Source organism: Trichosporon asahii (assembly GCF_000293215.1).
Source record: "Trichosporon asahii var. asahii CBS 2479 unplaced genomic scaffold scaffold00050, whole genome shotgun sequence".
NCBI classification, from domain to species: domain Eukaryota; kingdom Fungi; phylum Basidiomycota; class Tremellomycetes; order Trichosporonales; family Trichosporonaceae; genus Trichosporon; species Trichosporon asahii.
Genome location: NW_014040874.1, coordinates 2,740,741 through 2,766,037, shown reverse-complemented (window position 1 = coordinate 2,766,037; position 25,297 = coordinate 2,740,741). Strand labels below are relative to the sequence as shown.

At 61.8% G+C, this 25,297-nt stretch overlaps 9 protein-coding genes across 9 annotated transcripts; 7 read left to right on the top strand and 2 right to left on the bottom strand.

Moving 5' to 3' along the window:
* Positions 1-1,184: 1,184 nt before the first annotated feature.
* A1Q1_02263 (uncharacterized protein) lies at positions 1,185-3,016 on the top strand (the record flags this gene model as incomplete). The annotated part of the gene is made up of 6 exons (XM_014325208.1): positions 1,185-1,268; positions 1,317-1,386; positions 1,433-1,506; positions 1,558-1,873; positions 1,915-2,297; positions 2,336-3,016. 6 exons carry the CDS (start codon positions 1,185-1,187, stop codon positions 3,014-3,016), a joined length of 1,608 nt encoding a protein of 535 aa, XP_014180683.1.
* An 876-nt stretch (positions 3,017-3,892) lies between these two features.
* Positions 3,893-4,853, top strand: A1Q1_02262 (uncharacterized protein; the record flags this gene model as incomplete). The annotated part of the gene is made up of 2 exons (XM_014325207.1): positions 3,893-3,949; positions 3,987-4,853. The coding sequence occupies 2 exons, from the start codon at positions 3,893-3,895 to the stop codon at positions 4,851-4,853; spliced, it is 924 nt and encodes a 307-aa protein (XP_014180682.1).
* A 759-nt stretch (positions 4,854-5,612) lies between these two features.
* Positions 5,613-7,287, top strand: A1Q1_02261 (uncharacterized protein; the record flags this gene model as incomplete). The annotated part of the gene is made up of 3 exons (XM_014325206.1): positions 5,613-6,138; positions 6,249-6,494; positions 6,587-7,287. 3 exons carry the CDS (start codon positions 5,613-5,615, stop codon positions 7,285-7,287), a joined length of 1,473 nt encoding a protein of 490 aa, XP_014180681.1.
* A 1,008-nt stretch (positions 7,288-8,295) lies between these two features.
* A1Q1_02260 (uncharacterized protein) lies at positions 8,296-9,771 on the top strand (the record flags this gene model as incomplete). The annotated part of the gene is made up of 5 exons (XM_014325205.1): positions 8,296-8,793; positions 8,848-8,892; positions 8,940-8,990; positions 9,050-9,513; positions 9,615-9,771. The coding sequence occupies 5 exons, from the start codon at positions 8,296-8,298 to the stop codon at positions 9,769-9,771; spliced, it is 1,215 nt and encodes a 404-aa protein (XP_014180680.1).
* A 1,397-nt stretch (positions 9,772-11,168) lies between these two features.
* On the top strand, positions 11,169-12,952 carry A1Q1_02259 (uncharacterized protein; the record flags this gene model as incomplete). The annotated part of the gene is made up of 6 exons (XM_014325204.1): positions 11,169-11,384; positions 11,456-11,510; positions 11,570-11,676; positions 11,767-12,057; positions 12,110-12,758; positions 12,819-12,952. 6 exons carry the CDS (start codon positions 11,169-11,171, stop codon positions 12,950-12,952), a joined length of 1,452 nt encoding a protein of 483 aa, XP_014180679.1.
* A 1,118-nt stretch (positions 12,953-14,070) lies between these two features.
* A1Q1_02258 (uncharacterized protein) lies at positions 14,071-15,548 on the bottom strand (the record flags this gene model as incomplete). Its single annotated transcript, XM_014325203.1, has 4 exons — positions 14,071-14,412; positions 14,459-14,832; positions 14,880-15,410; positions 15,464-15,548. 4 exons carry the CDS (start codon positions 15,546-15,548, stop codon positions 14,071-14,073), a joined length of 1,332 nt encoding a protein of 443 aa, XP_014180678.1.
* A 2,121-nt stretch (positions 15,549-17,669) lies between these two features.
* Positions 17,670-18,648, top strand: A1Q1_02257 (glycosyl transferase, group 1; the record flags this gene model as incomplete). Its single annotated transcript, XM_014325202.1, has 3 exons — positions 17,670-18,033; positions 18,135-18,244; positions 18,376-18,648. 3 exons carry the CDS (start codon positions 17,670-17,672, stop codon positions 18,646-18,648), a joined length of 747 nt encoding a protein of 248 aa, XP_014180677.1.
* A 156-nt stretch (positions 18,649-18,804) lies between these two features.
* On the top strand, positions 18,805-20,157 carry A1Q1_02256 (uncharacterized protein; the record flags this gene model as incomplete). The annotated part of the gene is made up of 1 exon (XM_014325201.1): positions 18,805-20,157. The coding sequence occupies one exon, from the start codon at positions 18,805-18,807 to the stop codon at positions 20,155-20,157; it is 1,353 nt and encodes a 450-aa protein (XP_014180676.1).
* A 664-nt stretch (positions 20,158-20,821) lies between these two features.
* Positions 20,822-24,983, bottom strand: A1Q1_02255 (eukaryotic translation initiation factor 3 subunit (eIF-3); the record flags this gene model as incomplete). The annotated part of the gene is made up of 3 exons (XM_014325200.1): positions 20,822-24,432; positions 24,486-24,815; positions 24,869-24,983. 3 exons carry the CDS (start codon positions 24,981-24,983, stop codon positions 20,822-20,824), a joined length of 4,056 nt encoding a protein of 1,351 aa, XP_014180675.1.
* Between the last annotated feature and the right edge of the window lie 314 nt (positions 24,984-25,297).

The window sequence follows — 25,297 nt, the reverse complement described above, 5'->3', positions numbered from 1 at the left end:
CGCCGGCCGGTAAATGTGCCGTTATCGGCAGGACCTCGAAGACCAAGCTCGGGCCGTAGGCACGGGCGACCAGGAATGGCCCGATTCCGCCAGATGCTGTCTCAGGCCTGATCATGTTGCCTTTGTCCTTGCCGTCAGAGTTGCTCCGCACGATGTAGGAACCCCTCGCCCGACGTAGCCGTTTGCATGTGATTGGAGCTAAGGCTAACGCGTGTTTCTCGGAGCAGCAGACGACCACAGAGGATCGGAATAGGGCGCTGTCGGGGAGCCGCTGTACTCATCCTCCGCTTGCCTTCGATGCATCTCTCCCACCATTGCCGCCGCCTGAGTTGCCTGAGTAGCAGACTCAAACATATCGGAAAGATGCGCGAAACCCGGACTGTGAGCAGACTTGCTCTTGACCACCCGCAGCGAGGCTCCGCTGTCCGTGAGCGGCCGGAATGGTGGCGGCCTATGGGATCTTCTCTTGAAGAGATCCATGGGAAGAAGTCAGGAGTGCGGAGCTGCCATCGCGGGTCTGTTGAGATTCCTGGGGTTGTTGAAGAGAGATCATCCCAAGCAGGTACGCACCGAAAGTGGAGCCTGGGGAATGAGTGCCACTTCAGGCCGGGGAGGGGTGAATCCGGAGAGGGAAGTAGTTTTGAGTGTTGACCGGCACGGTCCGTGCACCGGGCCTTTCCTGCATCGTCAACGCTGGCGTCCTCAATCAACTGTGAAGCCCAATGCATCAACATTCTGTAGACGACGATGGGCCATCCTTATCCGCAGGCCCGATTGTGGGTCTCCACCACCCCCGACCTTCGCCTTGGACCAAACTTAATTCACCGATGTCGGCCTGGCCGGCCAGATTTAGCACCCGGCACTAGCGCCGGCCCAGAGAATGCGCCGAGGTCCAGCATCCGCCAGCCAGCATGCCGCCAGCGTGGGGCCTCAGCCCGATTCGGGCCCTTCTGTTGGGGGAGGCGCTAGCTGGATCACAAGGGACGGGCCAGTTCAAGCTCGCGGGACACCACAGCCGCCCCGCATCGGTCCCAGAGCGCGTCGGCTCACTAGCCACTGAGTGCTCGCGGGCCGCTTCCAGTCACGCGTTGCACGAAGATCTCGCCGCCGACCTGTTTATAAAAGGATGTGACCTTGGTCATGCTGATCTCCAACCCACGACCACAAGACCGACAATCACAACAATGGCCGACATCGAGCAGAAGTACGACCTCGACCACAATGACGACGGCACCAGGAGCCCGACGAAGCTCGACTACAGCCATGGAGTGAGCATCGCATCTAGCACCCGAACTCGCGGCAGTGGCTAACGTCAGGATGAGCCTCAGTTCACGATGATGCCGTCTGAGATGCCGAGATGGAGCAAGGACTCTTGGATTCTCTACCGTGAGTTGCCTGGAAAAACCGGGAATCCGGAGCCGACTAACCTTAGTCTCGGTCTTCTGTGCTTGTTGCTGTGCCTTCGCCAATGGTTACGACGGTTCGCTCATGACTGGAATGCTTGCCGTAGGTGGACTGACTCGACTCCGCTAACGACAGATGCCCCACTACCAGCAGACTTTCGGCCTGAAGAAGACTACTGGCCCCGTTGTTTCCGTCATTTTCTCGCTCTACACTGTCGGCTCCATGCTTGCTGCTCCGTTCGCTGCTATCATGTCTGACCGCTACGGTCGTCGCAAGGCCATGTTTGTGGGCGCGGTTGTGATCTGCATCGGCATGATCGTCATGGTCACCTCGAAGCACGTTGCCCAGTTCGTTGTCGGCCGCTTCATTCTTGGTGCCGCCATCAGTCTTATGACCGTTGCCGCTCCTGCCTACTCGATGGAGGTCGCGCCTCCCAGCTGGCGCTCCAGGGCTACTGGTCTCTACAACTGTGAGTGGCACTTTCGCCACAGGGCTCTAGCTGACTGATAGGCGGTTGGTTCGGTGGCTCGGTTCCTGCCGCGGCTATCACCTTCGGTTGCTCGTACATGGGCAGCAACCTCCAGTGGCAGATCCCGGTCATCCTCCAGGCTGTCTGCGCTGTGATTGTCATGTTCCTGGTCTTCATCGTCCCCGAGTCTCCCCGTTACCTCATGGCCAACGGCCGCGACGAGGAGGCGCTCGCTTTCCTCATCCGCTTCCACGGCAACGGCAACCCCGACTCGCCCCTCGTCAAGTTTGAGTACGAGGAGATGAAGAACGCCATCTCCCTCGACGGCATCGACAAGCGCTGGTGGGACTACCGCCCTCTGTTCCTGACCCGCGGCGGTCGCTGGCGCATGGCCCAGGTCCTCATGATCTCCGTCTTCGGTCAGGTGGGTTACAATCTTATCAACAAAATCTGACGTCACAGTTCTCTGGCAACGGTCTCGGTTACTTCAACACTGTCATTTCCGAGATGCTCGGTGTCAACACCGCCGCTGGCCAGCTCGGCTACAACCTCCTCAACCAGTGCATCTCAGCCTTCTGCGCCATCTCGGCCGCTACTGTCGCCGACCGCGTTCCTCGCCGCGCCATTCTCCCTCTCGGTACCTTCATCTGTGCCGTCTTCCTTGGCATCAACGGTGGTCTTGCCGAGGTCATGGGCAAGCAGACTGCGCGCGGTGAGGCTGTCGGTGACCCCACTCGCTACGTCTCTAAGGCTGTCGGCCAGGGTGCGCTCGCCATGTACTTCCTCTTCAACTGCGCGTTCTCCACCACCTACACTCCTCTCCAGGGCATCGTCCCGGTCGAGTCGCTCAGCACGACCATGCGCGCCAAGGGTCTCGCTGCTTCCGGCTTCATCGTCTCGGGCATGGGCTTCATCAACCAGTTCTGCATGCCCATCTCGCTCGAGAACATCGGCTACCGCACCATCTTCATCTTCGTCGGCTGGGACTGCGTCGAGGCTGTCTGCTGGTACCTCTTCGGTGTCGAGTCGCAGGGCAAGACCCTCGAGGAGCTCGACTACATCTATGAGCAGCCCAACCCCGTCAAGGCTTCCAAGAAGCTCAGGAAGATCACCGTCACCGACCAGGGTGTCATCGCTCAGTAAAGTCGCAAATGATAAGGCGGACCGTCACCCGCGCTGCTCGCACCTCGCACCGGGGGCTCCGCAATGTTCCCACTCTCTTTTGTCAACAGTTCTCGTAATAATCGCTCCTAGGGTATACTGAGCCGGAAAAGGCAGGCTTTGTTCAGTAGTTCGATATGAATGGGTTGTGCAGTGACCGAAGGGCCCCTCGATCAGTACTAATGATAGTCCAGGGAGTTTAACTTTCTCGCAGGCGAGCGATAAGCGGTGATCTTTCGTGTTGTTTACGGGGCTCCGCGCCTTTGGCACCTTCCTCTTGAGTCGCTCTCCTATGTCTCCATATTGATTGGCTGTTAACAGCTGCTTCTTGGTTTGAGCAAGCGCGGGGTGCCACTGTTGCATAAACGCAAGAGGGGTCTCCAAGCAACTTTGGGCGGCCAAATATTACTGTCTCCAGGTGAGTCAACCATGATCGACTGTCGGGGGCCTGGGGGCGCAGCAGGACTGCCGTCTAGCGTCTCTGGGCCTCCTCATTGCGGCGTGACCCTCAAACAGTTGGCCGTTTTATCCCTCATTTCTGTAGATATGTACGCTGGGTAATGGTTCTGGAACATGGGGCTCTCAGGATCTCGCACTGCACTAGCATTCTCAGACATCTGACGAGCGAGAGGCGTCGCCTGCATGCCTGCAGCGCTTTCTTGCCGCCCGCGTTTGGTGCCCGCGCAGTCACCTAGTGGTCGAGGAAGACATTGCGCCCAGCGACAAGTGATCGGTGGGTCAGAGAGCGAGTGATCGGTGCGGTTCGTTTGCAACTCACACATCAACGTCTCACTCTCCGCCTTCCTCGATCCTCGACTGCACCGTGTCCCAAATTCTGTCCAGATCTCGGGCTCAACAATGATCATAACCAAAAGGGAGAAGATACCGATCACAGAGGCGTATCTCGCCGGAAAGGTCCGTTTAGCTTCAGACCCTCCAGCTGACACTGCAGACGGTCGACGAACTACACGCTGTCGCTGGAGAACATGGACTCACCGGCGCCCTCAAGATCAAGAACAAGTCAGAGCTGAAACGCTTCCTCATGCGATACGCGGACGCCAGTACAAAGGAGAATGCCATTATCATCCCCCCCGATCAGGAACAGACAACGCTCGCTTTCAAGGTGTCATCAGCGTCAACCTCTCAGAACGGTGGCAAGAAGGGTCGCACGAAGACAAAGTCGAACAATGGCTCGCCCGCAGCGACGAAAGCTCCTGCGACGCTTCACTCCATCCCGCTCTCGCCCACTCGACAGCTGAAACGTCCTCGCTACCCTCGCCCATCTTCCTCGTCTCATCCCGACTCCGCCTTCCGTTTGCCCAAGGGTGTGCCGGTTATCAGTCTCCTCTCCGACGACGATTCCGACGACGCAGCGATCGAGAGGTGGCTGGCAAGGCCGCCCGTTGATGCAAGCTCCAGGCCGCAGCAAGTCCAGCGTCCGAGTGGGATCACATCTTCGTCAACTTCCCCGATGCCCCGTGTCCTGGACGACTCTCAACCGCAGATCCCCCGGGACGAGACAGACGAGGAAGGCGAAGAGGATGTCGACCAGCTGTCTTGGTCTGACGAGGAAGAGACTGCCGTTCCAACGCACGTCGCTCGTTCTCGCCAAAACAAGGCCGCGAAACAGTCTCGTCAGCAACGGAATAATCGGTCCAGCTCAACGGCTCGGCCCATGAAACGCGGCCGCCCCTCTAACTCTGGACGTCCTGCCGCCACCCAGACCCAGCCCGTAGCGTCGACGCAACCCTCAGCCAACGATGCGAGGCTCCTCAGCCCTCCTGCTTTGCCAACTTCGAGGTGGAAGCATTTGGAGTGACAGACCAGCCAAGTTTTTGAGAGCAAGGTGGGCGCCTACGTGCAGAGTAGCTGTATCTCGAAGTCCGTTGATCAGGGGCTCCGAGAAGCCAAGACGCTGTCGCAACGCTGTTGTATAATAGGCATGTATGCATGTACTCGCGGCAGCCAGTTCTCGTAAGGCGTTCTATGTTTTTCGGCGCCCGCACAGAAAAGATCTGTCACTGAGGCAGACACATGCTGGAGCAGGTCTCCGTCGGAACTCGGAGTACGCAGAGCGTGTGGGGTCGAGACGCGTCGAGCCTGGAGTGCGGATGGATGGTGCGGAATGCAGGAACCCGGGTGTGCGTTTGAGGAAAACACGTGACTGAGGCATAGGTGCCCGGGTATTAATATGGCGATATCGGCCAGATGCGACCAGGCACGGTAGGCACACTGCCCGATTTGACGGCATTCGAGGGTTGGGCCCTTCTCACGCTTGACCATGGCATTGTCGGGCTATCTGCCCGTTAGCCCACCTCTGGCCTCTCTCTGGGCTAGCTGGGCTCCTCTGGCGTGCGCATGGCTGAAGGCTTGGCTTGGTTAGCCCGAGACCACTACCCCATCGTGCCCGCCCTCAACGTGTACCTCCATGCCCCCGGGGGCCGGCTAATGCGTCATGTGCGACCTTCTGGGCGTGTTGCCTGCTGGTTTAATAAGCATTGGTGGGCACCGCCGTCTCTTAGCTTCTTCCACCTCTCCCTCATCCTCATCCTTCACCGAGAGACAACAGAAAACCACCATGACCAAGTCGAACGAGCCCACCGTCTCCCTCGAGCTGGGTAACGGCAAGACCGTCAACCTCCACCATGGAATGTTCATCAACAACGAGTTCGTCCCTTCCAAGGCGGGCAAGAAGCTCGAGGTATACAACCCCGCCAAGGGCAAGGTCATCGGCGAGATCTACCAGGGTGACGCCGACGATGTCGATGCCGCCGTCAAGGCTGCCCGTACCGCTTACGAGGCCAACAACCGCGCCTGGGGCTTCGGATTCGCTGGTCAGCGCGCCAAGCTCCTGAACAAGCTCGCCGACCTCGTTGAGGCCAACCTCGACGAGCTCGCCGCTCTCGAGGCAACCGACACCGGCAAGCTCTTCTCGGACGCCAAGACCAAGGACATTCCCGGCGTCATCACCACCCTCCGTTACTACGCTGGATGGGCGGACAAGATTATGGGCCACACCTACAACTCGGTCCCCGGCGCCCACGCCTACACCAAGCTTGAGCCCGTCGGTGTTTGCGGCCAGATCATCCCCTGGAACTTCCCTGGTAAGCTCGACTACTGTCTCCCTTAGCTAAGTCGCAGCCTCCATGCTCTCGTGGAAGATCGGCCCCGCTTTCGCGTGCGGCAACACTGTCGTGCTGAAGAGCGCTGAGAGCACCCCTCTCTCCGCTCTCCGCATCGCCGAGCTGGTTCGTGAGGCTGGCTTCCCTCCTGGAGTCTTCAACCTCATCACCCGGTCTCGGCCACACCGCCGGCCAGGCCATTGCCGACCACATGGACGTCGACAAGGTCGCGTTCACCGGCTCTGGTGCCGTCGGCCGCAAGATCCTCAAGGCTGCCGCTGACAGCAACCTGAAGCGTGTCACCCTCGAGCTCGGCGGCAAGTCGCCCAACATCATCTGTGAGTTGCGCCCAAGAGGGCATACAGAGAAGCTTCCTCAGGTCTAGCTTCCCGCGCCCCGTTCCTAGAATTCCAGACGCTGACGCCCCCAGTCGACGACGCCAATGTCAAGGAGGCGGCTGAGTGGGCGCTGTTCGGTATTGAGATGAACGTCGGTCAGGTCTGTGTTGCCGGCTCTCGTATTCTCGTCCAGGAGGGCATCGCCGACGAGTTCACCCGCGAGTTCGTCAACCTCATGAAGGGCATCAAGGTCGGTGACCCCTTCGACCCGTCGACCACCCAGGGTCCCCTGCAGTCGGAGGGCCACTTTGGCAAGGTCAAGGACTGGATCAAGCGTGCTGTCGAGGAGGGCGCCGAGCTCGCCACCGGCGGTGACGAGATCAAGGACCTCGGTGACGGCTACTACCTCCGCCCCACCGTCTTCACCAACGTCAAGCCCGGCAACTCTGTGCTCGCCAACGAGGTCTTCGGTCCCGTCGTCTCGATCCAGACCTTCAAGGACGAGGAGGAGGCCATCAAGATCGCCAACGACACGACCTACGGTCTTGCCTCGGCTGTCTTCTCGCACAACAACGAGCGCCTCATGCGCATGAACACGGCCATTCGTGCTGGCACCGTCTGGAACAACCTCTACAACTACACCTCGCCCACCGTCCCCTTCGGAGGATTCAAGCAGAGCGGCATCGGGCGTGAAAACGGAGAAGCCGTCCTTCTCAACTACCTCGAGACCAAGGCGATCATTGCCAACACTGGTGTCATCCGCTCGCCGATGGCCGTCGCCGCCGGCCGCTAAGTGCAGCGGGAAAAGATCGCCCAGGATGATTTTGTAGCTATTACGTACGATCAGTGTTCCGCACTCCAGGCTTGGAGCGAGAAGTATGCAGACAAGTGAAGAAGTCCATACTGGAGGGGCGCGGCTGGCTGGCTGTCGGGGAAAGGTAACGCGCGAGTTTGCTCAGTGCAGATTTGCTCTGGAAGAAGGAGGCGCGTTCAGCCAGGGACGCTCCAAGGGTGCGCCAATAGTGGTCGCGACAAGTGACCGATGCTTCTGGGATCGATTGTCTGCAACCCAAGCCGCTGCCAAGCGAACGGCGAGACGGCCTGCGTTTCTTCCGAGCAAATGACCTGCAAGAATGGCCCCCGCTTACGACAGTTGAGATGACTGTGTAGCTCCTCTTCGGTTCTCGAGGTTAGTACCACTTCGGGGAACGCCATCACTTCGCCCATCGATCTCAACGAATCGCTTCCGTCAAGCTTGCTGCAGTCCTCACCCCATAGCTCTCCCGGATCTCGGAAGGACAGAAGATCTCCACAAAGCCTGATCAGTCAGTGAGAGTGCAAACTCGGTGTCGATTGGGATTGCCTGGCAATGTCGGGAAACGGTGGAACGGGGACGGTCGGAAAAGTAGCCGTGATGTAACCGACGTCCTCCCGGCTGGGGCACCGACACGTTTCCATGCGAAGCTTCTTTCGAGCAACAGAGCAACGTATGCATGCTCTGGGTCATGAATACTAAAGCTTCATCAACAGCAGTCACGTGCGTGCATTGTCAGATTGCAGAGTGGAAGGCAGACGCACGAACGACGGATAGATCACCCGAACCACGAGCACGCGGGCCCCTGCACGTCGCACATGCCCCCACCATCATCCGGTGTGCGATCACATGAGATGCGGCCATGACACCCGTAACCCCCTGGCATCATCTTCCCAGCAACTGCTCTGCGATCTGCACATCCCTGCAGTGGGCCAACCTTCACCCCGCTCTCACATCAACATTCTCTATTTCGCGTCTCCGCTCATCATGACTCTCTCCTCCGAGCAGCCGCATGCTCACCCCGCCGACGACGCCAGAACCACCGTGGGTGGCGACGCGTCGCCGGCGTCCGCTTCCACTTCCACCACCGTCCCGCCCAGCATGGCAGCCATGGCCGCAAACCACCCGTACTCTACCGCCTTCCTCCTCGGCGCAGCGCTGACTGGCTCGGCCGTCATCGGTGGTTTTGCGGCACGCCGCGCACTCGGCCAGAACCAGCGTGCGTTCCTCGCAGCCCAGGCCGCGGCTAAGCCCGCCACCCACCCCTCTGCCGTCAAGGGAGAGTATGACTCGAGGCTCCTCAAGCTCGAGGCGCTCGTCAAGGATGCTCAGCAGGCGAACAAGAAGATGGCGGAGCAGATGGTCGCCATCCCCCAGCTCGTGCGGGGACTCGAGCGCGTGCAGGCCGATCTGGCGCAGGAACAGAGTGCGGCCCTCAAGGCGCAGAGGTCCTACTTGGACCAGAAGTTTGAGAGCAGCCAGGCCGTGAGTTAGGTTGGAGCTCTTGTAAGCTGACAGCAGATTGCGGAGCAAGTGCAGAAGCTGAGCGACGGTCTCGCTGCTCTCACCGGGAAGGGTGCGCAGGTGAGAGCTTCATGAAGGGCTCATAAGCTGACCTTCAGAGCGAGAAGTCTGTCGTCCAAGCCTTCCGGTCTCGCATGACCGCGGACGTCCAGTCAATGGTGAGCTCATTGCAGAACCGGCTAGCTGACAGCAGCTTTCGCGTCTGACGGCCCTCGAGACGGAGGTCAAGCAGCTGACCGCGGAGCTCGTGCCTTCCAAGCCAGCGGCTGACGCGAAGCCAGCAGAGCAGAAAGCCGCCTCCTTCCTGGAGGACGAGGAGGAGGGCGGACTGGACGCGACGCAGGGCGACTTCTGCTTCTTCCCCCAACGCGAGATTCCCCCGACGTCATCGGCGTCATCGGCGTCATCGGCGTCATCGGCGTCACCAGCTGGAGCCGCCCCCAAGAAAGGCGCAGCGGGTAACAGCAAGAGCAAGCCCTGGTCGTCAGACCGGGCAGAGACAAGGTCGCAGCAGCCGATAGCGCGCCTGGGCGTGGACGAGAGTGGTGAGTGGAAGTTCAAGCTCGACCCAGCGAGCCAGGGCACGGACCAACTGTTCGGCTCGCACCTGAGGCCGCGGTCGATCGTGCTCTGCCGCCAGAGCGAGAAGCGGAGCGAGCTCGGCCTGCCGTTCTTGTCTTCGTGAGTGCGCCGCGGGCCCCTTCAAGGGCGTCCGTGAGGCCTCGTGCGCGTACGAGGCTGTTTTCTCAGAGACACTATGCTGACGCCCCCCCGCTACCCAGTACGACGAAAATGACGTACGTCTACGGCCCGTTCGTGACCGGCATCGTCTTCAACCCCGAGGTCGACATGGTGCTGCTCGACGGCGCGTGGTGGCGCGTCACGGAGGACGACGGCGTGTTCACCGTGCGCGAGAAGGTCGCGGACGACTCGCTCTAAGTGCTTAATCACACTCTCACTGCTCTGTAACGAAATCAATGTCATCGAGTTGTATCGACAACGTGGGCACGGATGTTGGGAGCATGACGTCGGTGATGCTGACCGAGGGCGACTGACCACAGCAGTCCTCTAAAGTATGAGAGCCGCATGATGTCTGCCATGAACCAGCAGTCTGGAAGCAGCCTCTTCAAACACATGCATACGATCGTGAAGCTCACAGTAGTAGTAATGCCAAGCACACCCGTGGGAAGCATCGAATCTAGCGAGCCGTGTCTCCAACCCCGGGCAGGACGAGTTCCATCGAATGGGATTCTGGCAGCGGCGTGCCGTGGGAAAGCTTGAATTTGGGCGAAGCGCCCTCCGACCTCATATGGGGATTTGGCATGCCCTCAATGTATGGGCGGACGTGGGAGAACATGTATCTGTGAGGGGCGACCTCTGGACCAACTTGTTCAGAGTGATGTGAAGTGCATCGCGAGCATCGCCGGTCACCGGCCATGGGAGAGCTTGGTTGTCTGAGAGGCGGTCTGCTTTGTACCCCACAGCAAAATCGCAAAGTCAAGCTTGTCGTCTGAGAGCTATAGACCTTAATACCGAGGTGCCAGTTGCTCCGCACTGTTAGGTATCATCGCAGTCGGCCGTCACAAGATAGAGGCAATGACATGTTGAAAGCGGTTGCCGTTCCCTCAGGCGAACTGCGGCGTCGTACTCGCACCCTTGTTGCACCCCAGCTGTCAGCTGTGAGATTTTCAGAGTGTGCACAGTGCGATGATGCAAGAATGCGCAGCGGCGGCACAGTTCACAGACGGAGGTAAGTCCAAACAGGAGCTTATGTGGAAACGCTTTGTCCGACGTTTATTCATCACTCACCCACCTTCTTGACCTACAGCACCTCAGAGGACCGGACGACCGGGCAAGCCAGATACTTCCACTGCTCAATAAACCGACATGCTTGACACACTGCAGCCTTTCAATCCTGGGTGAGTTCTGAGGACTGTCCTATCCGAACTCACATCAGAGCGCTACCGTCGAGAACCGACAAGTGACGCACTCACTCAACGTCACCATCGACATTCTCTCCAAGTACCCGTACGGTCATTTGCGTCCAGTCGTCGTCATTATTGCATCAGCATTGCATCGCCGCACAGTGCAAGCGTTCTGAAACGCCCGTGGTAGTCACTCGCCCATCGCGCGGACCCGCCACTTCGGATCACGGCCACCTCCGGCCTGGGCGAGTCGCAGCGGACGACCTCCACCGGATCCGACGTCAGGTCCACCTCCACTTTCGTCGGTTCAAAACCACCTCCGCCTTGGATCCTCTTGCGCCCTCAACGACACACAACAACACCCCTTCTTCCTGACCGTATCAACACTTCCGGAACCGACACAGAGAGATCATGTCCGCCCCGCCGCACGTCAAACTCACCGCTGCCCAAATCGCGAAGCAGGCTGAACGCAAGGCCGCCAAGCTCGCGAAACGCGCCGCGGCCGCTGCGAATGGCAATAACGGCATGAGCGAGCAGGAGCTCGCGCGGAGACGGATTCTCAAGCGCGAGTGGGTCGAGACGGCGAGCTCAGAGAAAAACCGTAGGGCAAAGATCACGACGTGGAATGTGAGTGCGGTGCTGCACTAGAGAGCAACTGCTGCGTCTCGCGGGCGCACGGAGTAGCTCAACGGCGGCAGCTAGACAACGGAGAAAGTCAAGCTGACAGGCAGATGCTGGCGCAGACACTTGTCCGTGAGTAGCAGCGTGGCTGGCGCACAGTCGTAATCCGCTGTTCTCCAACTGACCCTCAGGCCGCGACCTGTTCCCCGGCTCGGACTGCCTGCGTTTCAGCGACCGCAAACCGATGCTGCAGTCCGAGATGGAGGCAATGAAGGACACTGATGTCGTCTGTCTGCAAGTGAGTCTACCTCTCTGCATGCTGCTTGCGCTGCTTGCCAATGAAACTAGTTAGGCAGAGCGGGACAGCTGAATCCTCACCCTCCTGTAGCTGACTCCAGGAATGCGACCGGCTCGACGACGTCCTCTCCTCTGTGCCGGAGCACACGCCGCTGCAAGCGAAAGGCCGAGGGAAGAAACACGGCCTCGTGATTCTCTACCGTACCTCGCGGTTCGCGGTGGACGAGCAGCGCGTCCTGTCGCTCGACGACGAGCGGCTCTCCGAGTCCCCCAACGCAGTGACGGCGCGCGGCGTGTCAAGGCAGACGAAGAACATTGCTCTCCTCGCCGCGCTGCGCGACAAGCAGAACGACGACGGGATCATCGTCATTACGACGCATCTGTGAGTCACCCGTCGAGGGCGCAGTTGTAGCTGCCTGTATGTGCCTCATTAGCTAACCCACAGCTTCTGGCACCCCAAGTTCGAGTACGAGCGCGCGCGCCAGCTCATCGTCCTCCTGCGCGCTGCGCGGGCTCTGCAGTCCTCCCGGCCGACCTGGCCCATCCTCCTGACAGGCGATCTGAACACGCAGCCCCGCGAGATGCCGTACCAGCTGCTAGCCAGCCGGGGCCCTTACGACCCGAAGATCGTGCAGGGTTTCGAGGATTCGCGACTCGTGCACACGAGTGTCGAGAAGGTCGGCCTGCCCCCTCCTCCTCCTTCAGCAGGGGACGACGCTTCGACCTCGGGAACTGGCGCGAACACGCCTGCCCCTTCGACTCCGGCCCCGACCGAGCCAAAAGCCGAGAAGGGCGACGATGGCGAGGGCGAAGGAGAAGGCGAGGGCGAGCTCCCCGACTCGAACGAGAAGAGCATCGCGAACACGCGCGCTCCAACCGAGGACGACGGCATCCTCTCCCTCTCCGAAGTGGAGAGGCTGGCGGCCGAAGTTCTTCCCCAACCTGCGCGGAGTGCGTATGCGAGCACTACCTGGGGTGAGGAAACGTATGCAGCCCGCGGCGGGCTCGAGGGCATACAGCGCGCCGAGGGCGGAGCAGAGCCGGCGTATACCTGCTTCACGCCGCTGTTCAGGCTGACTCTGGGTGAGTAACGAGGCCGGAGGCTGCGGCCGAACCGATGCCAACGGCTGAGGGTGCTTCCAGCGGCTGAGGGTGCTGCCAACGACCGATGCCAACGGCCGAGGCAGCTGGCGAGGCTGAGGCAGCTGGCATGGCCACTAGCGATTGAGCACGGCACAGCAAGTACAAAGCTGACCAGCCCCAGACTATCTCTTTGACATTCCCAGCTCTGCCCCCAGACTCGATTTTACGCGCGTCCTCGCCCCGCCGCGCACGAGCGAGCTCGGCGACGGACTCCCCCGCAAAGGCGTGAGTGCGAGTGACCACCTGCCGTTCGGGGCCGAGGTGGCTTGGTAAACTCCGACTCCCGCACATGCAGTCCGCGATGGAGAGTTCGGGGAGTTCGGGGAGTTTGGGGTCCTGGCATTGCCCTTTGGAGAGTAGAGTCTGTAGAGCTAGTAGAGACTGTAGAGTCGGTGGAATATGTACGAGACTTGCCGGGACCGTGGGGTGCATTTCGCTCACACTGGCTAGACAGACGGGCAGACAGACGGGCAGACAGACGGGCAGACAGACAGCTGACCGCTCAGCATCAGCATGCAAGAGCGCCTACCTTGTTATGCACCTCGTTGCGGCTGTCGGAATCTACGGCCAACGTCTGCCCCACATTCACGCATTCACGGCCGAGTCGATTCATGACATTAGAGCCCACTATTCACCAGCACGACTCAGCACCTCACCGCACACCGCATGCTCTGCCGCTCACGCCATCGTTTCCGCTTCCGGTGTCAACGGATGCGGTGTGCTCACCCGCCTCATTCTTCGAGTCAGTATGGCGCAATCTTGTGCAGCTCGTCCGAGTTCTCGAGTCATCGTGACAATTGGATTCATTCAGAAAAGGAAATTATATAAAGAAGGCAGACCTAAGCTGCTGGCCAGGAGCGTCTGTTGCGACGTCCGGTCCCACCAGTAGCGGGTGGGTTTTTGGGTTGGATTATTGAATGAGTGAGTTAGGTCTGGAGAAGAGGAAAAAAGGTGAAAAGCTAAACGAAAGAAAACTAGTTGAAAGGATGAAGAGGGCATGGCGATCACTGGGAAAGCCAAATCTTGGACGTGAGGGAGCCTCAACGACTCGCCTCGGCTTGTTGTGCCGCTGTCCCGGAGGGACGGCAGCGTGAGCGGCCGTTGGAGGCGCGCCCGACCTTGTTGAAAACAACAACCCATGGGGTAGTGCTCAAAAGCTTGACACCAACGTCGCAACGTTGGACTGAAAGGCAGTTAAGAGCCGATGGGGGAAAAAGTAGAACTGATGGCCGTACTAACGCGAAAGACTTAGTTAGATGTAAGCCTCGACGTCAGCGAGAGAGACAGCGCCGCGACCGACGAGAGACAGCAGGAGGCCGCGCATCTCGGCGATCTTGCCCTGAAGCTCGTCAACCTGACCCTCGAGGGTCTCGACCTTGGCCTTGCGCTCGTCACGCGACTTCTTGGCAGCCCACTTGGCCTTGTCACGGTTCTCCGTGATCATCTTGCCGAAGACCTCGGCACCAGCACGGTGAGCGTCGTCGACGCACTCCATGAGAGCAGCCCAGTTGGGGAAGCTGAGGATCTGCTCAGTGGACATGCCGGTGATGGCCTGGGCCTCGCCGTTCTTCATGTACTTCTCGGGGACGACAGCCTTGGGGACGCGCGGTCGAAGGCTTGCCCGTCGAGGTAAGACGAACGGGCTTCTCCTCAAGAGCAGGAGAAGGCGACTGGGGAAGAGGCTCCTTCTTGTCGCCAACGACGACAGGAGAACCAGACGCGGCCGCAGCGGCGAGCTGGGAGAGGCTGAGACCAGGCTTAGACTGGCGACGGTAGGGGCGCTTGGCGGGCGGGGCAGTCGAAGCAGGGCGGCCACGGGGGCGCTTGCTGCTGACGCTGCCGTCGTCCGAAACGTCCGAAACCTTGCGCTTCATCGCAGGAGCAGCACCGGCGGCGGGAGTCGACGCGGGCCAACCGAGCGCGGCGTAGGCCTCAGGGAGACCAGCCGGAGCAGCGGGAGTGGCAGAGCGGGAGTGGCAGGCGTGGCAAGAGCCGCGGGGTTGGCGTTGCTGATCTGCGAAAGCAGGTCACCGAGCTGGAGCTGGGAAACAGCGTCGGTACCGAGCGAGGCGAGGCCACCAAAGCCGCTGAACGCAGAGCCGAAAGCGTCCGAGTTCAGCGTCGCGTCAGGGACAGCGGGAGGGGCAGACGCCTGAAGCGTGGCAAGAATGTCGCGGGGGTCGTGCGCGATGCCAGTGGGAGCGGGGAGGTCGAGGTCAAAGTCGAGGAGGTCAATGCCAGAGGGACCATCGAGCGAGCGCGACTGCTCCGACTCGGTGGACTGAGGCGAGTCGCCAGCCGAGGCAGGAGTGCCAGCGGGGGACGACAGGTTGAGGATGGCGGAGGCGGGCGAGGCCTCGTTCTCGGGAACGGCAACCTTTTCCGGGTCCCCGACCAGGAACTGGTCCCAGTCAAAGGGAGCGGTGGAGGTGAAAAGTTCGTCAAGCATACTGAATGTGTTGTTGTTGTTGGACGGAGTAGGGGTTTCCGTTGGCTTGTTGGAGCTGCTAGCTGCGGAGCTCAGGGGGAGGTCGTAAAGATCCTTCGGTTGAATAGTAGCGGTGTTGGAACCGGTAGGCACGGGGGTAGCGTCTATCGGATTGTTTGCGATTGTTCTCGGGCTAACGCCAGCAGAGAGCAGGGACGGGACTGGGGGGTGGACTGGGTCGTGTACTCGGTCGAGGTTACACGGAGAGTGGGGAGGGCGGGGGGAACTGTTGAGGAGGCCATGATGGGCAACTGAATGAACCGGGAGGGGTTCGTTGGAAGACTTGGGGGTGTTTAAAGTAGATTCAAAGAATCGTCTGGGTGGACGACGATGAGACGGTGAGGACCGACCGTTATTTAGGCGGTGAAGAACATTTTGAATGGTCTGGGAGTAGGCAAGGTTCAAGTTATCAGACACGAGAAGGGGTCGTGTGGGTCAGGCCAGAGGCTAGGCGTGGTAAACTGCTCGTTGGTGGGTGGTGGTGCGTGTAGATGGAGTGGTAGAGCAGTTGAGGGGTGGAACGAAGAAAAGGAAAGAAAGAGTGGGGGTTAGCGGCGAGTCGAGTGTTTAAGAAGCGGGGCATGCGGGGAGAGGGGCGTGGGTTGTCGAGGACTGTCGAGGTGGGCGGGTAGGCGATGCAGGCGAATGCCTGAGCGGGAGCAAAAACGCCTCGTTTGGCGCTAAGCGAAGAAATCGAGTCGCGCAGAAAAGGGCCGGGAATCCTCCGCCCGTGGAGACGGCGTGTGTGATTGGTAAGAATAGTTGGCCCGCAACCACCGTCCTCTGCTCTTCCGCCTGGGTCGTCCGCGTGGCCCGGATCCGGGCCTGGAGTTTGTTCCCCCCTGCACGCCGCCGCAGCCAATGAGACACGGATGGGATCTGGGCGTCTATTGTAACACCGGCCAATGGCTGTCAAGCATTCCCCCTTGTTATCAAGCGTGGTCGAGGTAATGCGCGACGTCGGCGTGGCTACATCCACCCACTTCCACGCTGACCAGCCAGAGCAGGCCGTTGGACGCCCACTTCGGAATAACACTGCCGCATACAGGCACACCATGTCACGTGCTGTTCCGAATCCTCCTCTGCAGTGCACGCAAATACACTCCGTCTGCGGTCCTCAATCGCTTTTAAACCCCGCCGGCGGCGGTATAGATCTCCTCGCTCGCTCGCTCCTGAAGCGATCGGGTGCGAGCCTGAGCACAGACCATGACCGCCGTGAAGGGCCGACGATATTCCGGCGTCACGTGATGAAGCCGAGCCGGTTTGAAGTCTCAGATTACACTTCATTCCGCACGTGGCAGTATCAGCCGGGCCGCCTCCCAGAATTTAGGTTTGCTGGGAGTTGTGGAGACCCCGGGTTGGGAACAGTGCCTTGCCCCTTGTAACTGGGTGGCCAAGGTTGTGGCTCTGAACGTTATCATGCACGCACGTTTCCGCATCGAGACAATACTCACACACGTTCCCGACGTTCCATTCTTTCGATTGTTTGTGCGTCCCACATTCGACCAACCACTTTGCTGCACTTCAATCTCCCAGGACCCACGACGCGGCGGCCCACACGCAGCCGGGGCGTCGTGCCGCGTGCCGTGCGTGCCGCGCCGTGACTATCCGGGGAAGCCGGTTGCTGGGAGGTGGAGGGATCGACGAACGTGTTCCAGTCTGTGTCGTCGTCGTGACATGTCCATGACGGAGTAATTGAGCGATCAGGTTTTAGCTGCCCCAACCACTTTTGCAGCGCTGCATAAACACTGAGCGTTGCTCGACGGCGCCAACGCGGACTAGGCCGCGGCTCCATGGGCGCTACGCTCCACACGCACATGCGGGAGCTCTAGGCGGGTTGCGGAGACGGCGAGCGGAGGCTGGGGCAACAAGGGACAACATGAGAGAAAGTCATATAGCACGAGGAAGACTACACGCGTTGCGTCTTCCCCGGCACCTCATTTCACTCTTTAACTCCTCAAGTCAGCACGAAGGGCGCGTCAATCTGTGATCGCTCTCTTCATTCGTCTCATCGTCTCACAGATCAACTCCGCACGACAACCCCTTGACGTGCGGGAACATCATCGCTCGGTCCACTTTGGGCAGCCCAGACATCAGTTGCCCAACACGGCGACGATTCGACCAGCGCCGGCCTTCTTTACCCGAAGAGATCGCGAACATCGCGATCGACACGGCGTTTGTGTGCCCTCCCACAGCCCCCGGCCTTCTGCCGCTCCCCTCTCTCTCTCCCTCCTTCCGCCCGCGCAGCCGCACTCCGCAACTCGCAGCCACCTGACGAGAGAGCGTCTTGGAGCACCTCGTAGTCGCCACTCGGTAACACGACCAAGCAACGCAACTTGGAACTTTACAACACCCTCAGCACCATGGCACTCCCGACTCCGCCCCTTACTCCACGTACGTTTCCGTTCTCGAGCGGGAACGTGCGGACGACGTCGTCGCCGCGCTGGAACAGGCGGCACGCACACGCGCACACGCCCTCGATCTCCTCCCCTCTCGCCGGGCCTATAGAGGATGAGCTCGAGCTGCCGCCGCCGATGCCGCTGGACTCTGTCCCCGAACTCGACATGCCCGAGCCGTCACTCGCCACTGAGAACAACAACGCAGACGCCGAGGAGAACGAGAAGTACAGGTGGCGTCCGGGCATGACCCGCGAGGAGAAGGACGCGCGCGAGTCGTGGATCGCGGACGCACGGGGGCGCAGCGGCCTGCGGATCGTGATTGTGACTGGTGAGTTGACGGCCTGCTTGTTTGCGAGAGGGGCGCAATGTGGGGCGTAGTCGAGGGGCGCAGTCACGTCAACAGTTGGAGCGTGTGGCTAACCATTGCAGAGAACTTTCTGCCCAAGGTCGACGGTGTCACTCGCACGCTCGCCCGTCTCCTCGAACACCTCAAGAAGGAGGGCCACCAGTGCATGCTCCTGGGTCCTGGTTCCGGTATGGTGAGTACGCCGCTGCTCCGAGCGAGGGCGGGGCGGCAAGCAAGCGAGCGGCAAACATACACCACCTGCTCACCTCCACCCACCACCACACCATCGGCCCACCCCACCCTGAGTCGCCACTAACACCCCAGAGCCACTACGCCTCCCACCCCCTGGTGGGGACAGCGGGCATCCCGCTCGTCGTGTATCCCGGGCTGAAGCTCAACTTCCTGCGTCCCGCCTTCCTAACGGCGATCAAGGACTTTGAGCCGGACGTCGTGCATTTCGTCGATCCCATCTGGCTCGGCGCGCAGACCCTCGTCGCCATGGAGCTCGGCTGGGCCGGTGCAGAGTGGGTCCCGGAGCGGGGACCTGCCGTCGGCACGGGCTTGGCTGGAGCCGTCGTCGCAAGCTACCACACGTAAGTGCGAGGAACGGTGTATGTGCTGACGGGCAGCAACCTGGCGACCTACGCCACGCTCTTCGGGCTGTCCTGGCTCGAGCCGCTGATGTGGTCCCTCCAGCGCTGGCTGTATGCCAAGTGTCGCCTCACTCTTTGCCCGTCGCCAAGTACACGCGACATGCTCGAACGCAACGCGTTCTCGGACGTGCGCCTCTGGCCCCGCGGCGTGGACCTGGAGCAGTTCGGCCCCTCGAACCGGTCCCAGACCCTGCGCGATATCTGGGGTGTCGGCCCCGCGCCCATCGCGCCCCTCCCTCCCTCCCCCGTGGCGCTTAAGAAGCTCGCGCACGGCCTACCCCCGACGCCGCCCATGAGTCCCGTGGTCGTCCCCGCTGCTCCGTCCCTCGCGTCCATAGTGATCTCGACTCCAGCGACCTCTTCGCCTCTGACGCCGATCTCTCCCGCGCAGTCGACCGCCAGCTCCGTGGCCGGGGACGAGAAGCCGGACCTCGTGATCCTCTATGTCGGCCGGCTGTCATGGGAGAAGAACCTCTCCCTCCTCCTGCACGCGTACTCTCTGCTGCCCAGTAGGCCGAAGCTCGTCTTCGTCGGCGACGGCCCCGCGCGCGCCGATCTCACAGCGCTCTGCGAGAAGCACGGCTACGACGCGCTCTTCACGGGCCATCTCTCCGGCCCAGCGCTGGCGGCAGCCTACGCGTCCGCCGACGTATTCGCCTTCCCGAGCTTCACCGAGACATTCGGGCAGGTCGTGCTCGAAGCCCTCGCGTCGGGGTTGCCCGTCGTCGGTCTCGACGCAGAGGGCACGCGCGACCTGGTCGCGCACGGGCACACGGGTCTCCTCCTGCCCATGCCGATGGGGCCGGGAGAACAGGCCAAGGGCAAGGCGGACCTGAAGGGCGGCTGGGCGTCGGCGTGCAAGAATCTCGACGCGGACTCGCGTCTGGTGCAGACGTATGCCAGTCTGCTAGCGAGCGTGCTGCGGGACGGGGAGATGCGCCGCCGCATGTCCGCGAATGCGGCGACGGACGGCATCAGGGGCTTCACGTGGTGGGACGCGATGGAGGCGTGTGTGGACAGTTATCGCGAGAGCATCCGTGCCGCGCGTCGCCAGCGCACCGTCGACATTACCGTCTCGTCCCCGCCGCCCACGTCCGCCCCCTACTCGCCCTACTCGCCCTTCTCCGCCAGTCTGTATCTCAACTCGACCCCCGCCTCCAGCGTACCCACCAGCACCACGCCAGCCGCCGACCCCGCCTTCAGCCCCACCCTCAGCCCGAACATGCCCCCGCGCCAGCGCCGGCACGAGGCCAAGCGTATCTCGCGCGTCAACCGTGTGGTTTCGCGCCGGTTGGCGCGGAAGGAGCACGAGGACGGCCCCGCCGCGCTCGCGCTCAAGACGCTCGCCAAGCTTGCCCTCGCGCTCGGAGTCGCGTATTGGGTCTGGACGCGGCATCTGGGCCAGATGGGAAGGGAGCTGGGGTGGGACGAGGTGTTCCGTCTCAAGGCGTGAGCGAGCGCCACGAGCGAAGCGAGTGGGGCGAGCGCCACACTCGCTCCTCACGAGCTTCACCAGTGAGGCAAGCTCCGCTCCCAACGTCGATCATCTTGGACACCTCGACGCACTACACTCGGCCTTGGCCATCGATATCAGTTACACGACTTTTCTTGGTTTTTTTATCTTAGTTGAAACGCCCCACGTTAATGACCTTTTGCGATGCAGAACCTGTATTCCTAGATCCTTGTTTGCAGCGAGGGACAGAGCAAAAACAAATGCGAATAGCATAGGGGGGGTATGCAGGGAGTGGAGAGTTATGCTGATGGGGTGTTTTTAGAGATCTACTTCACTTCACTTGACTTCACTTCGCGGCGCAGAGCTTGGGCTCGACAGTAAGCCTAGCCTAGCCACACGCCGAGCGTTAGCCTCGCGCCGTCTCGCTTCGCTCGACAGGGGGCTCCTTTACTTCTTCGACGCCTTTTTGCCCTTCTTGCCATTCTTGCCCGCGTTGCCCTGGATGTAGTTGACGAGGTCGTCGATGGCCTCCTCGCCCCTCTCGCCGATACGGCTCTTCTTGCCGCTCTTTGACTGGGTTTGAGCCTGGGCCTGCTGCGCGGTCTGGGCGAGCTGGCCGGGGAGTTTGGCGCCGGAGGCAATCCTCTGCCCCGCGCCGGCGGTCTTACGGGCGGAGGCGGGGGGAGCGAGCCGCGGCGGTAGCCTGGGCGAGGCGCTGCTGCTGCTGTGCGCGCATGGCGTCCTGGGCCTGCTTCTGGCGCTCCACGTTGTCGATGACGGCACGGAGGAGCTCGGCGTTCTTGCCCACCTCCTTTGTCTGCGCGTTGTCCTCGCCATAGGCATCTTTGAAGATTGCGTGCGCGGCCTCGCTCGCCTCCAGGGCGGCGGGGAAGTCGCCGCCGAGGAAATGCGCCTGCGTCAGCTGGTGCAGCGCGGCCGCGTACTGCGTGTGCTTGTCGCCGAAGGCGGCGCGGGCGCGCGCCGCGCTCTGCTTCAGCAGCACGACGGAGGCACTGTGCTCGTTCAGCGCCTGCAGGACGATGCCGGCGTTGGAGATGATGGTCGCGATCTCGGGGTGCTGTCCGCCGTAGATCACGCCCCACAGCAAAAGGATGTGCCGGAAGTACGTCAGCGACGCCTTGCTGTTGCCCTCGAGGTTCTCGAGCATCGCCAGCTGGAAGTAGTACGCCAGCGTGTCGGGGTGGTACACGCCGAGCGTGCGCTCGGCGATGATCACGGCCTGGCGCTGCAGGCGCAGGCCGGTTGCAATGTCCAGTCCGAGCGGCGCTTCGGGGTCCGCATTCTCCTGCGCGGCCATCTGCTGGATCTTGATGCGCGCCAGCTGGTGCAGAGTCGACGCGTACTGGTTGTACGCCGCCGCGACCTCGGGGTGGATCACGGTGTGGATCGACTCGAAGAGCTGGATACCCTCCAGCATGAACTCGAGGCCAAGCTCGACCTGCCCGCGGTTAATCGTCGCGCGGCCAGCCTCGAAGATCTCCTCGGCCACCGTGACGGCCGGCGCGGTGGAGCGGATGACGGGCACGAGGGTGAGAATGTCGGCAGGCTCGAACGTCGTCGAGCGCTTGATGGCGGAAGCAGCAGCCTTGGCGTTCTTCTTGCCCTTGGCTGCCTTGGGCGCCTCGGGCTCGGCCGCAGCGTCCTCAGACGTGAACGCGTAGTCGCGTTGCGCGAGCTGGAACGCAAAGCGCGACGCGAGCTCGCGCAGGAGCTGCGGCTTGCGCAGGCCCTGCGTCAGGAAGCTCTCGTCCAGCTTCCACCTGAAGCGCGTCTCGATCTCCTCGATGAGCTCGGCGCGGAGCTGCTCAGGCGTCAGCGAGACGTACTCGGGCTCCTTGGCCGGTCCGACGTCCGAGCGCTCGTACACCGCCTTGGGGGCGGGGTTGACCTCGGTGCCAAGCAGCACGTTGAGGAAGTGCGCCACGGCCGCGGGAACCTGCTCGGGCAGCAGGTCGCGGACGAGGCGGCGCAGCACGTGCTTGGACGCACGGAAGACCATCTCATGCTGCACAATGTCCTTGAGCGACTTGAGGTAGCCAGACGACTCGCGCTTCTCGCCATCCTTGCCCTTGGAGAACGTGTCGATCGTCGCGGCAAGGTGGCCGAGGTAACGCATGTTGATACCACGCGCGTGCAGGTGGCGCGTGAGAGAGATACCGTCCATGATGCCCGTGGCGGCGCCGGTGAGCACGTCGAGCGCGACAGCGGGAACGGCAATCGTGCGCAGGAACACCGAAGCGTCGCGCACAGCCTTGATCGAGGGGTCAGACTCGTCCGCGTACTTGGCCGGACCGAAAGTGGTCGCACCCTCCTCGGGGAGCGAGTCGACAAAGGCGTCCGGGTTGAAGCGCAGCTCAAAGTCCTTGAGCGACGCGATCGTCTCGGGGTCGATCGCGGGCTCCTCGGTCTCCTTGGGCTGCTCGTTCTTCTTCTCCTCGCCCTCGGCAGCCTCGGCGGCACCCTCGGCCGCGGGCTTGTCGCCCTCCTCGGCCTTCTTCTTGGCCGCCTGCTCCTCGGCAACCTTGCGCGCCCAGCGCTTCAGCTCCGACTCCCAGAACAGCTCGACGAGCTCGGTACGCAGCAGCGCCATGCGGTGGGGATAGGTGGGGGCGTCGCCCTCGGCGCCCTCGGGGCCGGCAAGCTTGCCGTTGTAGTCCTTCTCGAGCCACTCAATGTCGACGGGGTTGAGACGCGGCAGGTCGAGGAGGTAGCGGCGTCCGTCGGAGCCGCGGAGACCCTTGACCTCGGCCGAGGCGTAGAACTCGCGCTCGTCGTCGCCCGACTTGACCTTGTGGGGCGCGAGACGCTGCTGCGCGGCAATCTGCTCCATGATCTTGTGCGTCGCCTCGTCCCAGTGGATCGTGCCCGTCTGCTCCGAGTCGACACCGTAGATGATGAGCGGGTTCGAGGCATCGGCACCCTCGCCCTCGACCTTGACCCAGTCCTCCTTCTTGTCCTCGCCCTCGGCGGGCTCCTCGGCGGCAGCCTCGGGAGCGGGCTCGCGGCGCGAGAAGATGCCAGGGAGAACAGACTGGCACACCCAGCGGTCGCCCTGCCAGTCAATCACAGTGTGGCCGAGGAGGTACGCGCCATCGACGTCCAGGCGGTTGAGGAGCTTGACGCCCTCGGCGTCCTTGGCGTGCGAGACGTGCGCGGCAGCGTCGCCGCCGAGGTGCGCGTACGCGTCGATCGAGTCGATCGCCTTGGTCACGAAAATGTTGGACGCGAGCCACATGTGCGAGCGCGAAGGCTCGTTGGGGTTGAGCGGGATAACGTCGCCGCGGGACACGGCCTGGATCGCGCGCAGCGACGCCTGCGTGAACTCGCTCCACGTCTTCTGCGCCATGCGCTCACGGAACACACGCTCCTGCATCGTCGAGTGCGGGAGCTCCTTGACGCCCTGGATCTCCTCGTTCCAGTCGCGCGACGAGTCGAGCGCCTCGGGCACAGTCGCACCCGTGTGCAGGTACGCGAGCTGCGTGCGGAGCACATCCGGCACAGTGTCCGGCTTGGGCGCGGAGATGAGCCAGGGGTAGGCCGGCTCGGCCTGCGGGATCGCAACGGTCGAGAGGGGGTCGAGCGCCGGGGGCTTGGACGAAAGCGAAGGCAGGGCGAAGATGCGTTCAGAGAACAGCGGCGAGAGCGTGTGCAGCAGATCGATGAGCGAGTGCGTCGGGGCGGGGATCGAGCCGTCGGCAGCCGCGCGAGGGGCAGGGTCAAAGTGGTTCACGTTCGACTTGGAGACGTACCAGCCGCGCGAGTTGCACACGAGCGTATAGACGTCGCCCTCAAGGATCGAGACCTGCAGGTACAGCTGGTGGCCCTTCTGGCGGAGGTGCGCCGGGGGAGGGTTGAAGGGCGAGAGCTGGATCGAGCGGAGGCAGGAGAGGACCTCGAGGGGAGCCTGCGCAACGGGAAGCTTGGAGAGGGGCAGAGACTGCCACTCCTCCTTCCAGTCAGAGAACGCGTGCAGGTTCTCGGCAGGAATCTCCTTCTTGATCTTGATAGTCTCCTTCTTGGCGCCCTTGCCCTTCTTGCCGCCAGTGGGGACCTGGGCCTCGACCTCCTCGTAGACAGGGGCAGCGAGGCCGCCAGTCTGGGCGGTGACCTTGCCGTCACGGACCGACTCGAAGATGGTAGCGCCGGGGGCGACACCGATGGGGGTCGACAGGGTGTGGACCGAGGTTCCCGAAGGCTCAATGTAGTCGAGGAGACGGACGACGGCCGCGCGAGCAGTGGCCTCAGTGTAGGGCTCTGGGCAGTTTTAGCCGAGCGTTTATCTTTCGACAGTCAAAATAAAAACTCACCCTTGACAACCTCGAGCGAGCGGTCTCCCTCCTCGGGGACGTGGGCGAAGACGTCGCCAATCTCGAGCCACTCGCTGAGCTTCTCGCCAGCGTGGACGTCGACGCCGTCCTTGGACTGCGAAAGAGCCTCACCCGGCTGGCCGGGCAGGCGGAGCGAGTAAGGTCCGAGCCAGTATCCGCCGATCCACTCGCTGACGGCGAGCTTCAGGTCCTGCACAGTCTCCGACGGCTGCGAGTAGAGCTTGAGCGACGAGTAGTTCTCGGTGCCAGTCGCCTTGGGCAGCGTGCGGGACGAGTTGGGCTTGGGCAGGCGCACGTAAACAGGGGGAACTGGGAAAATGTCAATATTCCTGCGACTCTGGAGCTTCCGAGTGACTACCCACGCTGCGGCTGCTCCTCGGCGGCCTCACCCTCGGCACCCTCGGCGGGGGCCTCCTGGGCGACGGTCTCGGGGACGGCCTCCGGGACGGCTTCGGGCTTGGCCTCGTTCGCAGACATTTTGGTGTCGGCCGGTCGGATCTAGTTCAAGCCGAGGCGAAAGAGGGAGGGGAAAGTCGACAGCGACACGAAGACGGGGGGGTCCTCGGAAGAGAGATCTGTGTTGCTAACTGTACACTCGAGTGTGGGTGGGTACAGACAAGTCTCTCTCTATCGTCGATGTGTGCTTGGTGTTTTTAACGATAGATATCGACAGTGACGACTTTGGACTTTGCCGGGCTCCGTAGGCGGTCCGTCTGACTTTTTCCGTGTGGTGAGTTATGCTTGCTCCCCAGAGACCCCGACGGCATCAAAGTCACGTGCGCCCTCCTCAG